This window comes from Panulirus ornatus, chromosome 23 (assembly GCF_036320965.1).
Source record: "Panulirus ornatus isolate Po-2019 chromosome 23, ASM3632096v1, whole genome shotgun sequence".
Taxonomy (NCBI): domain Eukaryota; kingdom Metazoa; phylum Arthropoda; class Malacostraca; order Decapoda; family Palinuridae; genus Panulirus; species Panulirus ornatus.
This window is the reverse complement of record NC_092246.1, coordinates 13,058,888-13,079,564: the sequence shown is the minus strand read 5'-3', so window position 1 is coordinate 13,079,564 and position 20,677 is coordinate 13,058,888. Positions and strand designations below refer to the sequence as shown.

Here is a 20,677-nt window from a genome sequence, read left to right as displayed (position 1 = left end):
GAGGTAGTAAAAGCTTTTCGGAAGATGAAAGCCGGCAAAGCAGCAGGTTTGGATGGTATTGCAGTGGAATTTATTAAAAAAGGGGGAGACTGTATTGTTGACTGGTTGGTAAGGTTATTTAATGTATATATGACTCATGGTGAGGTGCCTGAGGATTGGCGGAATGCTTGCATAGTGCCTTTGTACAAAGGGAAAGGGGATAAGAGTGAGTTCTCAAATTACAGAGGTATAAGTTTGTTGAGTATTCCTGGTAAATTATATGGGAGGGTATTGATTGAGAGGGTGAAGGCATGTACAGAGCATCAGATTGGGGAAGAGCAGTGTGGTTTCAGAAGTAGTAGAGAATGTGTGGATCAGGTGTTTGCTTTGAAGAATGTATGTGAGAAATGCTTAGAAAAACAAATGGATTTGTATGTAGCATTTATGGACCTGGAGAAGGCATATGATAGAGTTGATAGAGATGCTCTGTGGAAGGTATTAAGAATATATGGTGTGGGAGGCAAGTTGTTAGAAGCAGTGAAAAGTTTTTATCGGGGATGTAATGCATGTGTACGTGTAGGAAGAGAGGAAAGTGATTGGTTTTCAGTGAATGTAGGTTTGCGGCAGGGGTGTGTGATGTCTCCATGGTTGTTTAATTTGTTTATGGATGGGGTTGTTAGGGAGGTGAATGCAAGAGTTTTGGAAAGAGGGGCAAGTATGCAGTCTGTTGTGGATGAGAGAGCTTGAGAAGTGAGTCATTTGTTGTTCGCTGATGATACAACGCTGGTGGCTAATTCATGTAAGAAACTGCAGAATTTGGTGACTGAGTTTGGTAAAGTGTGTGAAAGAAGAAAGTTAAGAGTAAATGTGAATAAGAGCAAGGTTATTAGGTACAGGAGGGTTGAGGGTCAAGTCAATTGGGAGGTAAGTTTGAATGGAGAAAAACGTCAACCCCGGTATACCACATCGATCCAACTCACTCTATTCCTTGCCCTCCTTTCACCCTCCTGCATGTTCAGGCCCCGATCACACAAAATCTTTTTCACTCCATCTTTCCACCTCCAATTTGGTCTCCCACTTCTCCTCGTTCCCTCCACCTCCGACACATATATCCTCTTGGTCAATCTTTCCTCACTCATTCTCTCCATGTGGCCCAAACCATTTCAAAACACCCTCCTCTGCTCTCTCAACCACGCTCTTTTTATTTCCACACATCTCTCTTACCCTTACGTTACTCACTCGATCAAACCACCTCACACCACACATTGTCCTCAAACATCTCATTTCCAGCACATCCATCCTCCTGCGCACAACTCTATCCACAGCCCACTCCTCGCAACCATACAACATTGTTGGAACCACTATTCCTTCAAACATACCCATTTTTGCTTTCCGAGATAATGTTCTCGACTTCCACACATTCTTCAAGGCTCCCAGGATTTTCGCCCACTCCCCCACCCTATGATTCACTTCCGCTTCCAGGGTTCCATCCGCTGCCAGATCCACTCCCAGATATCTAAAACACTTTACTTCCTCCAGTTTTTCTCCATTCAAACTTACCTCCCAATTGACTTGACCCTCAACCCTACTGTACCTAATAACCTTGCTCTTATTCACATTTACTCTTAACTTTCTTCTTTCACACACTTTACCAAACTCAGTCACCAGCTTCTGCAGTTTCTCACATGAATCAGCCACCAGCGCTGTATCATCAGCGAACAACAACTGACTCACTTCCCAAGCTCTCTCATCCCCAACAGACTTCATACTTGCCCCTCTTTCCAAAACTCTTGCATTCACCTCCCTAACAACCCCATCCATAAACAAATTAAACAACCATGGAGACATCACACACCCCTGCCGCAGACCTACATTCACTGAGAACCAATCACTTTCCTCTCTTCCTACACGTACACATGCCTTACATCCTCGATAAAAACTTTTCACTGCTTCTAACAACTTTCCTCCCACACCATATATTCTTAATACCTTCCACAGAGCATCTCTATCAACTCTATCATATGCCTTCTCCAGATCCATAAATGCTGCATACAAATCCATTTGCTTTTCTAAGTATTTCTCACATACATTCTTCAAAGCAAACACCTGATCCACACATCCTCTACCACTTCTGAAACCACACTGCTCTTCCCCAATCTGATGCTCTGTACATGCCTTCACCCTCTCAATCAATACCCTCCCATATAATTTACCAGGAATACTCAACAAACTTATACCTCTGTAATTTGAGCAGTCACTCTTATCCCCTTATCACTTATATATATATATATATATATATATATATATATATATATATATATATATATATACATATATATATATATATATATATATATATATATATATATATATATATATATATTATTATATATTATTTTATTATACTTTGTCGCTGTCTCCCGCGTTTGCGAGGTAGCGCAAGGAAACAGACGAAAGAAATGGCCCAACCCCCCCCCCCCCCCATGCACATGTATATACATACGTCCACACACGCAAATATACATACCTACACAGCTTTCCATGGTTTACCCCAGACGCTTCACATGCCCTGATTCAATCCACTGACAGCACGTCAACCCCGGTATACCACATCGCTCCAATTCACTCTATTCCTTGCCCTCCTTTCACCCTCCTGCATGTTCAGGCCCCGATCACACAAAATCTTTTTCACTCCATATATATATATATACATATATATATATATATATATATATATATATATATATATATATATATATATATATATATATATATATATATATATATATACATACATATATATATATTCTTTTCTTACCACAGGGAAATGAAACGTCACTGCTTACACATCGTCAGTCTTCCGGGTATGCAGGCACCAACGAAAATTATTTAGCAAGCCACACACACACACACACACACACACACACACACACACACACACACACACACACACACATACCACAATAAAAACTAAGCCATGCAACTATACTGTATATCATCATTTTTCCTAATCCATAAATCTGTACCTTCCTCTGCCCAGCCATTTCTCTCTTTTCCTTCTAATCACCTTAGAAAAATATAAACAGAAAAAAGAGGACATCAGGAAGTGTAGAAATTGTAATATGGAAAATGGTATGACCTTGTTAAAAGTGCATTTCTTTATTCTACATCACCAAGAGGGTTGAAAAAATAGACATTATGTGCAACTCTTACATAGACAAGCATGTATACCCAGATGTAAGAGCAATGCTGTGCACGCTATGTAGGTAATCATGCTAAGACCCTTATCAATGAAAGGTTTTTTTGCATGATACTGTCTCCTTAAGTTTCAAAAGTATTTGATCACTCTACATAGAAACAGTATTCAGAAGGCAGGAATGTGTTTCCTGGGTTTTTGAAAATGGCATCATCTAACACCATATAATAGACACAAGGTTGCTTGATACTACTGCATGTTCTTTAGTCATTTTAGCAGTTTATGACTTCGAGTTTTCAAGCGGCAGTCAGTCTATCCACTAAAGGTTATAACCATAGCAAATATCATCATGCATGAAGGTACGTAAAAACGTGCAAATTCACTGCCGTTAATCAGAGACAAGTTATGTGCAAATTCAGAGAAGGGAAGCTTGAATGGCCCAGCAGTAGGGGAATGGTCAGGAGTAGTATTCTATTCTTTCACCGTAATGAAATATAATCCCATATAGATTTCTTATTCAACGAGTTAAATTCCTTCTGTGGCATACGATTCATACTTTAGAACAAAGTCTTTCAGTTATCTTCTTTGCGTTACCTGACTGATTGATGTTTTTTCACAGGCTGCTTCCAGAGTCTGCACGGTGGTTGTTAAGCCAAGGCAGGACAGAAGACACGGTAAAGATTGTAGAGAAGATAGCAGCAGTTAACAGGAGACAACTGACTCCTGAGGTCATTCAGGAGTTTAAGGTAAGCTGAAGACGTAACGACCACATCTAAGTTTGGTAAAGTGTGTGAAAGAAGAAAGGTGCGAGGAGAAGTGGGAGACCAAATTAGAGGTGGAAGGATGTAGTAAGAAATATTTTGCGCGATCGTGGCCCGAACATACAGGAGGGTAAAAGGCGTGCAAGGAATAGAGTGAACTAGAACGATATTGCATGCCGGGGTCGACGTGCTGTCAATGGATAGAACCAGGGCATTTGAAGCGTCTGGGGTAAACCAAGGAAAGTTTTGTGTGGCTTGGATGTGGAAAGGGAGCTGTGGTTTCTGTGCATTACACATGACAGCTAGACACTGAGTGTGAACGAATGTGGCCTTTGTTGTCTTTTCCTAGCGCTACCTAGGGGGATGGGGTTGCGATTATCATTTGTGGCGGGGTGGCGACGAAAATGGATGAAGGCAGCAAGTGTGAATATATATATATATATATATATATATATATATATATATATATATATATATATATATATATATATATATATATATACATATCCCTGGGGATAGGGGAGAAAGAATACTTCCCACGTGTTCCCTGCGTGTCGTAGAAGGCGACTAAAAGGGGAGGGAGCGGGGGGCTGGAAATCATCCCCTCTCATTTTTTTTTTTTTTAATTTTCCAAAAGAAGGAACAGAGAAGGGGGCCAGGTGAGGATCTTCCCTCAAAGGCCCAGTCCTCTGTTCTTAACGCTACCTCGCTGACGCGGGAAATGGCGAATAGTTTGAAAGAAAGAAATATATATGTATATATTTTTGCAGGGAAAAAATGCAAATGAGTGGGAGAGGTATAAAAGAAAGAGGCAGGAGGTCAAGAGTAAGGTGCATAGAGAAGAGGTAGTAAAAGCTTTACGGAAGATGAAAGCCGGTAAGGCAGCAGGTTTGGATGGTATTGCAGTGGGCTTTATTAAAAAAAAAAAAAGGGGGGGGGTGACTGTATTGGTGACTGGTTGGTAAGGTTATTTAATGTATGTATAATTCATGGTGAGGTGCCTGAGGATTGGCGGAATGCTTGCATAGTGACATTGTACAAAGGCAAAGGGGATAAGAGTGAGTGCTCAAATTACAGAGGTATAAGTTTGTTGAGTATTCCTGGTAAATTATATGGGAGGGTATTGACTGAGAGGGTGAAGGCATGTACAGAGCATCAGATTGGGGAAGAGCAGTGTGGTTTCAGAAGTGGAAGAGGATGTGTGGATCAGGTGTTTGCTTTGAAGAATGTATGTGAGAAATACTTAGAAAAACAAATGGTTTTGTATGTAGCATATGATAGAGTTGATAGAGATGCTCTGTGGAAGGTTTTAAGAATATATGGTGTGGGAGGCAAGTTGTTAGAAGCAGTGAAAAGTTTTTATCGAGGATGTAAGGCATGTGTACGTGTAGGAAGAGAGGAAAGTGATTGGTTCTCAGTGAATGTAGGTTTGCGGCAGGGGGGTGTGATGTCTCCGTGGTTGTTTAATTTGTTTATGGATGGGGTTGTTAGGGAGGTGAATGCAAGGGTTTTGGGGTTGTGGGGAAGTGAGTCAGTTGTTGTTCGCTGATGATACAGCGCTGGTGGCTGATTCATGTAAGAAACTGCAGAAGCTGGTGACTGAGTTTGGTAAAGTGTGTGAAGGAAGAAAGTTAAGAGTAAATGTGAATAAGAGCAAGGTTATTAGGTACAGTAGGGTTGAGGGTCAAGTCAAGTGGGAGGTAAGTTTGAATGGAGAAAATCTGGAGGAAGTGAAGTGTTTTAGATATCTGGGAGTGGATCTGGCAGCGTATGGAACCATGGAAGCGGAAGTGAATCATAGGGTGGGGGAGGGGGCGAAAATTCTGGGAGCCTTGAAGAATGTTTGGAAGTCGAGAACATTATCTCGGAAAGCAAAAATGGGTATGTTTGAAGGAATAGTGGTTCCAACAATGTTGTATGGTTGCAAGGCGTGGGCTATGGATAGAGTTGTGCGCAGGAGGGTGGATGTGCTGGAAATGAGATGTTTGAGGACAATATGTGGTGTGAGGTGGTTTGATCGAGTAAGTAATGTAAGGGTAAGAGAGATGTGTGGAAATAAAAAGAGTGTGGTTGAGAGAGCAGAAGAGGGTGTTTTGAAATGGTTTGGCCACATGGAGAGAATGAGTGAGGAAAGATTGACCAAGAGGATATATGTGTCAGAGGTGGAGGGAACGAGGAGAAGTGGGAGACCAAATTTTAGGTGGAAAGATGGAGTGAAAAAGATTTTGAGTGATCGGGGCCTGAACATGCAGGAGGGTGAAAGGCGTGCAAGGAATAGAGTGAATTGGAACGATGTGGTATACCGGGGTCGACGTGCTGTCAATGGATTGAACCAGGGCATGTGAAGCGTCTGGGGTAAACCATGGAAAGTTGTGTGGGGCCTGGATGTGGAAAGGGAGCTGTGGTTTCGGTGCATTATTACATGACAGCTAGAGATTGAGTGTGAACGAATGGGGCCTTTGGTGTCTTTTCCTAGCGCTACCTCGCACACATGAGGGGGGAGGGGGTTGTTATTCCATGTGTGGCGAGGTGGCGATGGGAATGAATAAAGGCAGACAGTATGAATTATGTACATGTGTATATATGTATATGTCTGTGTGTGTATATGTATGTGTACATTGAGATGTATAGGTATGTATATTTGCGTGTGTGGACGTGTATGTATATACATGTGTATGTGGGCGGGTTGGGCCATTCTTTCGTCTGTTTCCTTGCGCTACCTCGCTGACGCGGGAGACAGCGACAAAGCAAAATAAATATAAATAAATATATATATATATATATATATATATATATATATATATATATATATATATATATATATATATATATATATATATATATATATATATATATATATATGTATATATATATATATATATATATATATATATATATATATATATATATATATATATACATATATATATATATATATATATATATATATATATATATATATATATATATATATATATATATATATATATATGTCTGAATGTATACGTATGAATATAAATATAAATAAATATATATATATATATATATATATATATATATATATATATATATATATATATATATATATATATATATATATATATATATATATATATATATATATATATATATATATATATATATATATATATGTACATATATATATATATATATATATATATATATATATATATATATATATATATATATATATATATATATATATATATATGTCTGAATGTATACGTATGAATATATTGGAATGTATAGGTATGTGCATGTACGTGTGCAGGTGTCTATGTATATGCATGTGTGCGTAGGTAGGTTTGGCTATTCTTTCGTCTGTTTCCTTGTGCTACCTCACTAAAGAGGGAGACGGTGATTAAAAGTGTAGTAAGTAAAAAGAAGAATATTTTTTTAATATCTATTATATACCTTGACGCTGTCTCCCGCGTTAGCGAGGTAGCGCAAAGAAACAGACGAAAGAATGGCCCAACCCACCCACATACACATGTTTATACAAAAACGTCCACACACGCACATATACATACCTATACACTTCAACGAATACATATATATACACGCACAGAAATATACATATATACACATGTACATAATTCATTTTGTCTGCCCTTATTCATTCTCGTCGCCACCCCGCCACACGTGAAATGACAACCCCCTCCCCCCGCATGTGCGCGAGGTAGCACTAGGAAAAGACAACAAAGGCCATATTCGTTCACACTCATTCTCTAGCTGTGATATATAATGCACCGAAACCGCAGCTCCCTTTCCACATCCAGGCCCCAAAAAACTATCCATGGTTTACCCAAGACGCTTCACATGCCCTGGGTCAATGCATTGACAGCACGTCGACCCCGGTATACCACATCGTTCCAATTCACCTATTCTTTGCACGCCTCTCACCCTCCTGCTTCTTCATGCCCCGATCACTCAAAATCTTTTTCACTCCACCTCCAATTTAGTCTCCCACTTCTCCTTGTTCCCTCCACCTCTGACACATATATCCTCTTTGTCAATCTTTCCTCACTCATTCTCTCCATGTGACCAAACCGTTTCAAAATTCCCTCTTCTGCTCTCTCAACCACACTCTTTTTATTGCCACTCATCTCTCTTACCTCACTCAATCAAATCACCTCACACTACATATTGTCCTCAAACATCTCATTTCCAGAACATCTACTCTCCTCCGCACAACTCTATCTATAGCTGACGCCTCGCAACCATATAACATTGTTGGAACCACTGTTCCTTCAAACATACCCATTTTTGCTTCCCGAGATATTGTTCTCGCCTTCCACACGTTTTTCAACGCTCCCATAATTTAGCCCCCTCCCCCACCCAATGACTCACTTCCGCTTCCATGGTTCCATCCGCTGTCAAATCCACTCCCTGATATCTAAAACACTTCACTTCCTCAAGGTTTTTTCCATTCAAACGGTACCTCCCAATTGACTTGTCCCTCAACCCTACTGTATCTAATAACCTTGATCTTCTTCACATTTACTCTCAGCTTTCTTCTTTCACACCTTTACTCAGTCACCAGTTTCTGCAGTTTCTCACTTGAATCAGCCACCAGCGCTATATCATCAGCGAGCAACAACTGAGTCACTTCCCAAGCTCTCTCATCCACAACAGACTGCATACTCGCCCCTCTCTCCACAACTCTTGCATTCATTTCCCTACCAACCAAATCCATAAACAAATTAAACAACCATGGAGACATCAAGCACCCCTCCAGCAAACCAACATTCTCTGAGAACAAGTCACTTTCCTCTCTTCCTACTCGTACACATGCCTTACATCCTTCATAAAAACTTTTCACTGCTTCTAACAAATTGCCTCCCACACCACATATTCTTAATACCTTCCACAGAGCATCTCTATCAACTCTATCATATGCCTTCTCCAGATCCATAAATGCTACAAACAAATCCATTTGCTTTTCTAAGTATTTCTCACATACATTCTTCAAAGCAAACACCTGATCCACACATCCTCTACCACGTTGGAAACCACACTCGTCTTCCCCAGTCTGATGCCCTGTACATGCCTTCACCCTCTCAATCAATACCCTCCCATATAATTTCCCAGGAATACTCAACAAACTTATACCTCTGTAATTTGAGCACTCACCTTTATCCCCTTTGCCTTTGTGCAATGGCACTATGCAAGCACTCCGCCAATCCTCATGCACCTCACCATGAGTCATACATACATTAAAGAGCCTTACCAATATATGTATATGTATATATATATATATATATATATATATATATATATATATATATATATATATATATATATATATATATATATATATATATATATCTTCTTTTCTGAAAACCCATACAAATCTTCACCTTAGCCTCCACAAGATAATGATCAGACATCCCTCCAGTTGCACCTCTCAGCACATTAACATCCAAAAGTCTCTCTTTCGCACGCCTGTCAATTAACACGTAATCCAATAACGCTCTCTGGCCATCTCTCCTACTTACATAAGTATACTTATGTATATCTCGCTTTTTAAACCAGGTATTCCCAATCATCAGTCCTTTTTCAGCACATAAATCTACAAGCTCTTCACCATTTCCATTTACAACACTGAACGCCCCATGTATACCAATTATTCCCTCAACTGCCACATTACTCACCTTTGCATTCAAATCACCCATCACTATAACCCGGTCTCGTGCATCAAAACCACTAACACACTCATTCAGCTGCTCCCAAAACACTTGCCTCTCATGATCTTTCTTCTCATGCCCAGGTGCATATGCACCAATAATCACCCACCTCTCTCCATCAACTTTCAGTTTTACCCATATTAATCGAGAATTTACTTTCTTACATTCTATCACATACTCCCACAACTCCTGTTTCAGGAGTATTGCTACTCCTTTCCTTGCTCTTGTCCTCTCACTAACCCCTGACTTTACTCCCCAGACATTCCCTAACCACTCTTCCCCTTTACCCTTGAGCTTCGTTTCACTCAGAGCCAAAACATCCAGGTTCCTTTCCTCAAACATACTACCTATCTCTCCTTTTTTCACATCTTGGTTACATCCACACACATTTAGGCACCCCACTCTGAGCCTTCGAGGAGGATGAGCACTCCCCGCGTGACTCCTTCTTCTGTTTCCCATTTTAGAAAGTTAATACAAGAAGGGGAGGATTTCTGGCCCCCCGCTACCGTCCCCTCTAGTCGCTTTCTACGACTAGAGGGGAAGAGGGTGGTGAGAGTAAGTGAGCTTGGGAAGGAGACCTGTGTGAGGAAGTACCAGGAGAGACTGAGTACAGAATGGAAAAAGGTGAGAACATTGGAAGTAGGGGGAGTGGGGGAGGAATGGGATGTATTTAGGGAATCAGTGATGGATTGCGCAAAAGATGCTTGTGGCATGAGAAGAGTGGGAGGTGGGTTGATTAGAAAGGGTACTGAGTGGTAGGATGAAGAAGTAAGAGTATTAGTGAAAGAGAAGAGAGAGGCATTTGGACGATTTTTGCAGGGAAAAAATGCAATTGAGTGGGAGATGTATAAAAGAAAGAGACAGGAGGTCAAGAGAAAGGTGCAAGAGGTGAAAAAAAAGGGCAAATGAGAGTTGGGGTGAGAGAGTATCATTAAATTTTAGGGAGAATAAAAAGATGTTCTGGAAGGAGGTAAATAAAGTGCGTAAGACAAGGGAGCAAATGGGAACTTCAGTGAAGGGCGCAAATGGGGAGGTGATAACAAGTAGTGGTGATGTGAGAAGGAGATGGAGTGAGTATTTTGAAGGTTTGTTGAATGTGTTTGATGATAGAATGGCAGATATAGGGTGTTTTGGTCGAGGTGGTGTGCAAAGTGAGAGGGTTAGGGAAAATGATTTGGTAAACAGAGAAGAGGTAGTGAAAGCTTTGCGGAAGATGAAAGCCGGCAAGGCAGCAGGTTTGGATGGTATTGCAGTGGAATTTATAAAAAAAAGGGGGTGACTGTATTGTTGACTGGTTGGTAAGGTTATTTAATGTATGTATGACTCATGGTGAGGTGCCTGAGGATTGGCGGAATGCGTGCATAGTGCCATTGTACAAAGGCAAAGGGGATAAGAGTGAGTGCTCAAATTACAGAGGTATAAGTTTGTTGAGTATTCCTGGTAAATTATATGGGAGGGTATTGATTGAGAGGGTGAAGGCATGTACAGAGCATTAGATTGGGGAAGAGCAGTGTGGTTTCAGAAGTGGTAGAGGATGTGTGGATCAGGTGTTTGCTTTGAAGAATGTATGTGAGAAATACTTAGAAAAGGAAATGGATTTGTATGTAGCATTTATGGATCTGGAGAAGGCATATGATAGAGTTGATAGAGATGCTCTGTGGAAGGTATTAAGAATATATGGTGTGGGAGGCAAGTTGTTAGAAGCAGTGAAAAGTTTTTATCGAGGATGTAAGGCATGTGTACGTGTAGGAAGAGAGGAAAGTGATTGGTTCTCAGTGAATGTAGGTTTGCGGCAGGGGTGTGTGATGTCTCCATGGTTGTTTAATTTGTTTATGGATGGGGTTGTTAGGGAGGTAAATGCAAGAGTTTTGGAAAGAGGGGCAAGTATGAAGTCTGTTGGGGATGAGGGAGCTTGGGAAGTGAGTCAGTTGTTGTTCGCTGATGATACAGCGCTGGTGGCTGATTCATGTGAGAAACTGCAGAAGCTGGTGACTGAGTTTGGTAAAGTGTGTGGAAGAAGAAAGTTAAGAGTAAATGAATAAGAGCAAGGTTATTAGGTACAGTTGGGTTGAGGGTCAAGTCAATTGGGAGGTGAGTTTGAATGGAGAAAAACTGGAGGAAGTGAAGTGTTTTAGATATCAGGGAGTGGATCTGGCAGCGGATGGAACCATGGAAGCGGAAGTGGATCATAGGGTGGGGGAGGGGGCGAAAATTCTGGGGGCCTTGAAGAATGTGTGGAAGTCGAGAACATTATCTCGGAAAGCAAAAATGGGTATGTTTGAAGGAATAGTGGTTCCAACAATGTTGTATGGTTGCGAGGCGTAGGCTATGGATAGAGTTTTGCGCAGGAGGATGGATGTGCTGAAAATGAGATGTTTGAGGACAATGTGTGGTGTGAGGTGGTTTGATCGAGTGAGTAACGTAAGGGTAAGAGAGATGTGTGGAAATAAAAAGAGCGTGGTTGAGAGAGCAGAAGAGGGTGTTTTGAAGTGGTTTGGGCACATGGAGAGAATGAGTGAGGAAAGATTGACCAAGAGGATATATGTGTCGGAGGTGGAGGGAACGAGGAGAAGAGGGAGACCAAATTGGAGGTGGAAAGATGGAGTGAAAAAGATTTTGTGTGATCGGGGCCTGAACATGCACGAGGGTGAAAGGAGGGCAAGAAATAGAGTGAATTGGAGCGATGTGGTATACCGGGGTTGACGTGCTGTCAGTGGATTGAATCAAGGCATGTGAAGCGTCTGGGGTAAACCATGGAAAGCTGTGTAGGTATGTATATTTGCGTGTGTGGACGTATGTATATACATGTTTATTGGGGGGGGGTTGGGCCATTTCTTTCGTCTGTTTCCTTGCGCTACCTCGCAAACGCGGGAGACAGCGACAAAGTATAATAATAATAATAAAAAAAAATATATATATATATATATATATATATATATATATATATATATATATATATATATATATATATATATATATATATATATATATATATGTATATATATATATGTATATATATATATATATATATATATATATATATATATATATATATATATATATATATATATATATATATATATATATATATATATTGCTTTTGCTTTGTCGCTGTCTCCCGGGTTTGCTAGGTAGCGCAAGGAAACAGAAGAAAGAATAGCCCAACCCACCCACATACACATGTATATACATACACGACCACACACGCAAATATACATACCTAAATATCTCAACGTATACATATATATACACACACAGACATATGCATATATAGATATGTACTTAATTCAATACTGTCTGCTTTTATTCATTCCTATCGCCACCCCGCCAAACATGAAATAACAACGCTCTCCCCCCTCATGTGTGCGAGGTAGCGCTAGGAAAAGACAACAAAGGCCACATTCGTTCACACCCAGTCTCTAGCTGTCATGTAATAATGCACCGAAAACCACAGCTCCCTTTCCACATCCAGGTCCCACAGAACTTTCCATGGCTTACCCCAGACGCTTCACATGCCCTGGTTCAATCCATTGAGAGGACGTCGACCACGGTATATCTTGGTTACATCCACACACATTTAGACACCCCAATCTGAGCGTTCGAGGAGGATGAGCACTCCCCGCGTGACTCCTTCTTCTGTTTCCCCTTTTAGAAAGTTAAAATACAAGGAGGGGAGGGTTTCCAGTTAGTCCCCTTCTACGACACATGAGGAATGCATGGGAAGTATTCTTTTTCCCCTATCCCCAAGGATAATATATATATATATATATATATATATATATATATATATATATATATATATATATATATATATATATATATATATTATCCTTGGGGATAGGGGAAAAAGAATACTTCCCATGCATTCCTCATGTGTCGTAGAAGGGGACTAAAGGGGACGGGAGCGGGGGGCTGGAAACCCTCCCCTTTCTTGGTTTTTTTTTTCAATTTTCCAAAAGAAGGAACAGAGAAGGGGGTCAGGTGAGGATATTCCCTCTAAGGCCCAGTTCTCTGTTCTTAATGCTACCTCGCTAACGCGGGAAATGGCAAATAGTATAAAAAAAAAAAAATATATATATATATAGATATATATATATATATATATATATATATATATATATATATAGATATATATATATATATATATATATATATATATATATATATATATATGTTGAGTATTCCTGGGAAATTATATGGGAGGGTATTGATTGAGAGGGTGAAGGCATGTACAGAGCATCAGATTGGGGAAGAGCAATGTAGTTTCAGAAGTGGTAGAGGATGTGTGGATCAGATGTTTGCTTTCAAGAATGTATGTGAGAAATACTTAAAAAAGCAAATGGATTTGTATGTAGCATTTATGGATCTGGAGAAGGCATGTGACAGAGTTGATAAAGATGCTCTGTGGAAGGTATTAAGGATATATGGTGTGGGAGGCAAGTTGTTAGAAGCAGTGAAAAGTTTTTATCGAGGATGTAAGGCATGTATACGTGTAGGAAGAGAGGAAAGTGATTGGTTCTCAGTGAATGTAGGTTTGCGGCAGGGGTGCGTGATGTCTCCATGGTTGTTAGATTTGTTTATGGATGGGATTGTTAGCGAGGTGAATGCAAGAGTTTTGGAAAGAGGGGCAAGTATGCATTGTCTTGTGGATGAGAGAGCTTGGGAAGTGAGTCAGTTGTTGTTCGCTTATGATACATCGCTGGTGGCTGATTCGGGTGAGAAACTGCAGAAGTTGGTGACTGAGTTTGGTAAAGTGTGTGAAAGAAGAAAGTTGAGAGTAAATGTGAATAAGAGCAAGGTTATTAGGTACAGTAGTGTTGAGGAACAAGTCAATTGGGAGGTAAGTTTGAATGGAGAAAAACTGGAGGAAGTGAAGTGTTTTAGATATCTGTTAGTGGATTTGGCTGCGGATGGAACCATGGAAGTGGAAGTGAATCATAGGGTGGGGGAGGGGGCGAAAGTTCTGAGAGCGTTGAAGAATGTGTTGAAGTCGAGAACGTTATCTTGGAAAGCAAAAATGGGTATGTTTGAAGGAATAGTTGTTCCAACAAAGATATATGGTTGCGAGGCGTGGGCTATAGATAGAATTGTGCGGAGGAGGGTGGATGTGCTGGAAATGAGATTTTTGAGGACAATATGTGGTGTGAGGTGGTTTGATCGAGTAAGTAATGAAAGGGTAAGAGAGATGTGTGGTAATAAAAAGAGTGTGGTTGAGAGAGCAGAAGAGGGTGTTTTGAAATGGTTTGGTCACCTGGACAGAATGAGCGAGGAAGGATTAACAAAGAGGATATATGTGTCAGAGGTGGAGAGAGCGAGGAGAAGTGGGAGACCAAATTGGAGGTGGAAAGATGGAGTGAAAAAGATTTTGAGTGATCGGGGCCTGAACATGCAGGAGGGTGAAAGGCGTGCAAGGAATAGAGTGAATTGGAACGATGTGGTATACCGGGGTCGACGTGCTGTCAATGGATTCAACCAGGGCATGTGAAGCGTCTGGCGTAAAGCATGGAAAGTTCTGTGGGGCCTGGATGTGGAAAGGGAGCTGTGGTTTCGGTGCATTATTACATGACAGCTAGAGACTGAGTGTGAACGAATGGGGCCTTTGTTGTCTTTTCCTAGCGCTACCTCGCACACATGAAGGGGGAGGGGGTTGTTATTCCATGTGTGGCGAGGTGGCGATGGGAATAAATATGGGCAGCCAGTATGAATTATGTACATGTGTATATATGTATATGTCTGTGTGTGTATATATATGTATACGTTGAGATGTATAGGTATGTATATGTGCACGTGTGGACGTGTATGTATATACATGTTTATGTCGGTGGGTTGGGCCATTCTTTCGTCTGTTTCCTTACGCTACCTTGCTAACCCGGGAGACAGCGACAGAGCATAATAAAATGAAATAAATGAATATCTATATATGTATATATATATATATATATATATATATATATATATATATATATATATATATATATATATATATATATATATATATATATATTTTCTTTTCTTTCAAACTATTCGCCATTTCCCGCATTAGCGAGGTAGCGTTAAGAACAGAGGACTGGGCCTTTGAGGGAATACCCTCACCTGGCCCAATTCTCTGTTCCTTCTTTTGGAAAAAAAAAAAATATATATATATATATGTGTGTGTGTGTGTGTGTGTGTGTGTGTGTGTGTGTGTGTGTGTGTGTGTGTGTCTGTGTCTGTGTGTATACAGAGAGAGAGAGAGAGAGAGAGAGAGAGAGAGAGAGAGAGAGAGAGAGAGAGAGAGAGAGTGAATTTTACCATTGGGTTTCACCGGACTCCTCCCGCTTGAGGCTACACCTCCAGTGAAAAGTCAACTTGGGCTTGGGTTTATCACTGGGAGCATAGTCTTCTCAAAGATCTTTTCACTCCAAAGGAATCTTTATTTCCCTGCCACTAGAAGCAGCGCGGCCTTGGATGGCGGGAGCCTTTAGAAAGAACCTATGTAACACCAGGACTCTTTCATAAGGGCAATTATAAATGAATGAATAGACAGATTTCTACCAATGCCCACGGGAGTCGAACCACTGAGAACGGTAGATGGACAGCGTACCTCTAGACCACCGACGGGAACATATCCCATCTCTCTGAAGCTGCTTCACGCTACAGCTCTGGGACCCCTGCCTCCACACTGTGGGCCAGTAGGATGACATATCCCGCTCACATTCTTGTGCCAAGGACACAGCAAATCGGCTGACGGGCATCTCGGTCATGTCTATATTTCAGGAACCTGCATTGTTCATACGTAAAAAAAAATCTAAACAATTTCCAGTGATGCAACCGAGAGTTGACCCTGAGTCACTGAGAACTTAAGGCAGACAGCGTACCATTAGATCAGTGATGGGACAAAATTCTGTCTCATACCTTACAGGCCCACATTGTGTGTGCAGGATCCTTAAGCTGTAGCGTAGCAGCTTAGGGCAGATAGGTTTCGTCCCATCAGTAGTCCAATAATACGCTGTCCTCCTACCCTTCTCTGTAGCCTGGGTTCGACTGTTAGGTGCGCAACGGTAAAATTGCTGAGATTGAATTACATGTAAACATGTGTGTGAAAGAGTGTGAGGAAGTAAGTTCCAGACTGATATGGGTAGAAATGATTGTGGACTGCACTTAAACATGCGAAGAAAGATGATGAAAAACGAGTGTTTTGGGAGCAGCTGAGTGAGCGTGTTAGTAGTTTTAGTCCAAGAGACCGGTTATTAATGATTATTTAAGTAAGTTCAATGGCAGCTGAGTGTATGACTGTGGGGCATGAGGTATTCAGTATTGTAAATAGAAATGATGAACAGCTTGAGGAGCTGTGCAATGAAAAATGGAACTACCTGGGTTAAAAGGAATGACATACACCAGTGCACATATATGAGTAGGGAAGATGGTCAGAAGGAATTATTGGATTATATACTGGATGATAGGCGGGCAGAAGAGAAACTTCTGGATAAGAATGTGATGAGAGGAGCAACTGGTGGGACGTATTATCATTACCTTGTAGACGTTTTCGGAAAAGAGGAAACATTGTGGGGGAGAGGAGAACTGTTAAAAGAGTGTCTGGAAAAGAGACTCATGTATAGGAATACCAGGGAAGCTTGAGCGTAAACTAGCAAAAGATGAGAGTAAACGAAGCAAGGGGAGTGGGTGAGGAATGGGAGGTATATAGAGGCAGTTTTTGTATGTGTGAGAGGTGCGTGCGGGATGTGGAAGGTGGGCAGGTTATAAAGGGTGGGATGACGAAGTACTTCATGTTGCTAGTGAAAGAGAAAAGAGGGGTATGTGGAAGGTACTTAAAAGGAAAGAGTTCAAATGGTTATGGAGATACATAAGAGGAAGCGGCGGGAGGTCAAAAGCAAGATCTAGGGGTTGAAAAAGAAGGCAAATGAGAGTTGGGATGAGCGAGTATCAGCAAACTTTAGAGAATAAGATGTTTTGGAAGGAAATTAGTTGTGTGTGAAACACAATAGAGCAAATGGGAACATAAGTGAAGAGGGCAAACGAAGAAGTGGTAACAAATAGTGTTGAAGCAAGGAGATGGAGTGAGGATCGAGAAGGACCGTTAGATTCGTTTTATGATAGGGTTGCGGATGTATGGTGTTTGGGTCGGTGTAGCATGCGAAGTCAGAGAATCAATTGAGAGTGGTGTAGTGAAGGTAAAAGAGGTGGTAAAAGCCTTGTGTAAAATTAAATGCGGCAAGGCGGCTGCTGTGGATTGTATTGCTGTTGAATAACTGAACAAAGGGAGTGCCTGTGTCGTTGATTAATTAGGATTTACAATGTATGTATGGATCATGGTGAGATGCCTGAGGATTGGCAGAATACTTGAATAGTGTTGTGTATAAAGTAAGGGGGTAGATGTGAGTTTTCAACTACGGAGGCATATGTAAGTTTGTTGAGTATACCTGGTAAGTCGTATGGGAGAATAGGGATGGGGAAGGTGAAGGCATGTACTGAGCATTATGCTCGGAGGAGCAGTGCGGTTTCACAAGTAGTAGAGGATGTGTGTATCAGGTGTCTACTTGAAAGAGTGTGAGAAATACTTCAAGAAACAAAAGGATGTGTATGTGGCATTTATGGATCTGGAGAAAGCATATGATAGGGTAGATTGAGAGGCCTTGTGGAAGTTCTTAAGGATATATGCTGTGGGGGGAAAGCTGCAAGAGAAGTGGATAGAATTAGTGGTTTCAAGTGAAGTTTGGTCTTTGTTAGGGGTGTGTGATATCACCATGACTGTTTTATTTGTTTATAGATGGGGTGGTGAGGGAGGTGAATCAAAGAGTCTTGGTGATAGGGATGAGTATTCAGTCTATACGGCATGAGTGTGCTTGCTGACGACTCAGCACTGGTGACAGATTCGAGCGAGAAACTGCAAAAGCTGGTAACTGAGTTTGGGAATGGGTGTGGAAGAAGCTGAGAGTTTATGTGAATAAAAGCAAGCTTATTAGGTTTAGCAGGACTGAGGGACAGGTTAGATAGGGTATGAGTTTGAATGGAAGATAGTTGGAGGAAGTGCTGTGTTTACATATCTGGGAGTGGACGTTGCAGCAAATGGAACCATGGAAGCATAAGTGAGTCAAAGAGTGGGTTAGGGAGGGAAAGTCCTGGAAGAATTGAAGAACTTGTGGAAAGGAAGTCGTTGTCTGGGAGAGCGAAAATGGGTATGTTTGAAGGTATACTAGTCCCAGAAATGTTGTATGGATGCGAGGGATGGGCTATAGATAAAAATGTGCGGAGAAAGGTGGAATTGTTCTACATCAAACGCTTAAGGACAGTTGGTGGTTTGAGATGGTGTGATCGAATAAGTAATAAAAGATTAAGAGAGATGTATGGTAAAAAAAAAGAGTGTGAGGTAGCCGAAGAGGGTGGTATACAAATAGACTGGATATATAGAGAGAATGAGTGAAAAAAGGTTAACGAAGAGGATACATGCATGTGCCAGAAGTGGAGGAGAGAAGGAGACAAGGGAGACTAAATTGGAGATGGAAGGATAAAGATTTTGAGCAATAGGGGCCTGAACATGCAGGAGGTTGAAAGGTGTGCCCAGAATGAAATGAATTTGAGCGATATGGTATACACAAGTTTACGTATTGTTCATGTATTGAACCGGGCATGTGAAGCGGTCGGGGGAACAATGGAAAGGTCTGTGGACCTAGTTTTGGATATGTGACTTCGAAATATCACACATGGCAACTTTACAACGGATTTAAACGAATGCAGCCTTTCTTCATCTGGTCCTGTCGCCACCTCGCTAAATCAGGATAAGGAGATCAAGTATGGGGAATGAATATATATATCCCTGGGGATAGGGGAGAAAGAATACTTCCCACGTATTCCCTGCGTGTCGTAGAAGGCGACTAAAAGGGGAGGGAGCGGGGGGCTGGAAATCCTCCCCTCTCACTTTTTTTTTTTTTTTTTTTTTTCCAAAAGAGGGAACAGAGAAGGGGCCCAGGTGAGGATATTCCCTCAAGGGCCCAGTCCTCTGTTCTCAACGCTACCTCGCTAATGCGGGAAATGGCGAATAGTATGAAAGAAAAAGAATATATATATATATATATATATATATATATATATATATATATATATATATATATATATATATATATATATATATATATATATATTTTTATATATATATATATATATATATATATATATGTATATATATATATATATATATATATATATATATATATATATATATATATATATATATATATATATATATATATTTATATATATATATATATATATATATATATATATATATATATATATATATATATATATATATATATATATATATATATATATATATATATATATATATATATATATTTCTTTTTTTTTTCTTTATACTTTGTCGCTGTCTCCCGCGTTTGCGAGGTAGCGCAAGGAAACAGACGAAAGAAATGGCCCAACCCCCCCCCCCATACACATGTATATACATACGTCCACACACGCAAATATACATACCTACACAGCTTTCCATGGTTTACCCCAGACGCTTCACATGCCTTGATTCAATCCACTGACAGCACGTCAGCCCCGGTATACCACATCGCTCCAATTCACTCTATTCCTTGCCCTCCTTTCACCCTCCTGCATGTTCAGGCCCCGATCACACAAAATCTTTTTCACTCCATCTTTCCACCTCCAATTTGGTCTCCCTCTTCTCCTTGTTCCCTCCACCTCCGACACATATATCCTCTTGGTCAATCTTTCCTCACTCATCCTCTCCATGTGCCCAAACCATTTCAAAACACCCTCTTCTGCTCTCTCAACCACACTCTTTTTATTTCCACACATCTCTCTTACCCTTACGTTACTCACTCGATCAAACCACCTCACACCACACATTGTCCTCAAACATCTCATTTCCAGCACATCCATCCTCCTGCGCACAACTCTATCCATAGCCCACGCCTCGCAACCATACAACATTGTTGGCACCACTATTCCTTCAAACATACCCATTTTTGCTTTCCGAGATAATGTTCTCGACTTCCACACATTCT

The 20,677-nt window shown here is 40.6% G+C and overlaps 1 protein-coding gene across 1 annotated transcript in view; it reads left to right on the top strand.

Annotated features, from left to right (window-relative positions):
• Nucleotides 1-20,677, top strand: part of LOC139756814 (organic cation transporter protein-like) — a 259,073-nt gene that overhangs the window by 179,034 nt on the left and 59,362 nt on the right. The window contains exon 7 of the mRNA XM_071676623.1: nucleotides 3,795-3,921. Within this exon, the coding sequence (XP_071532724.1) occupies nucleotides 3,795-3,921 (127 nt within the window). The remainder of the gene's footprint in view (nucleotides 1-3,794; nucleotides 3,922-20,677) is intronic.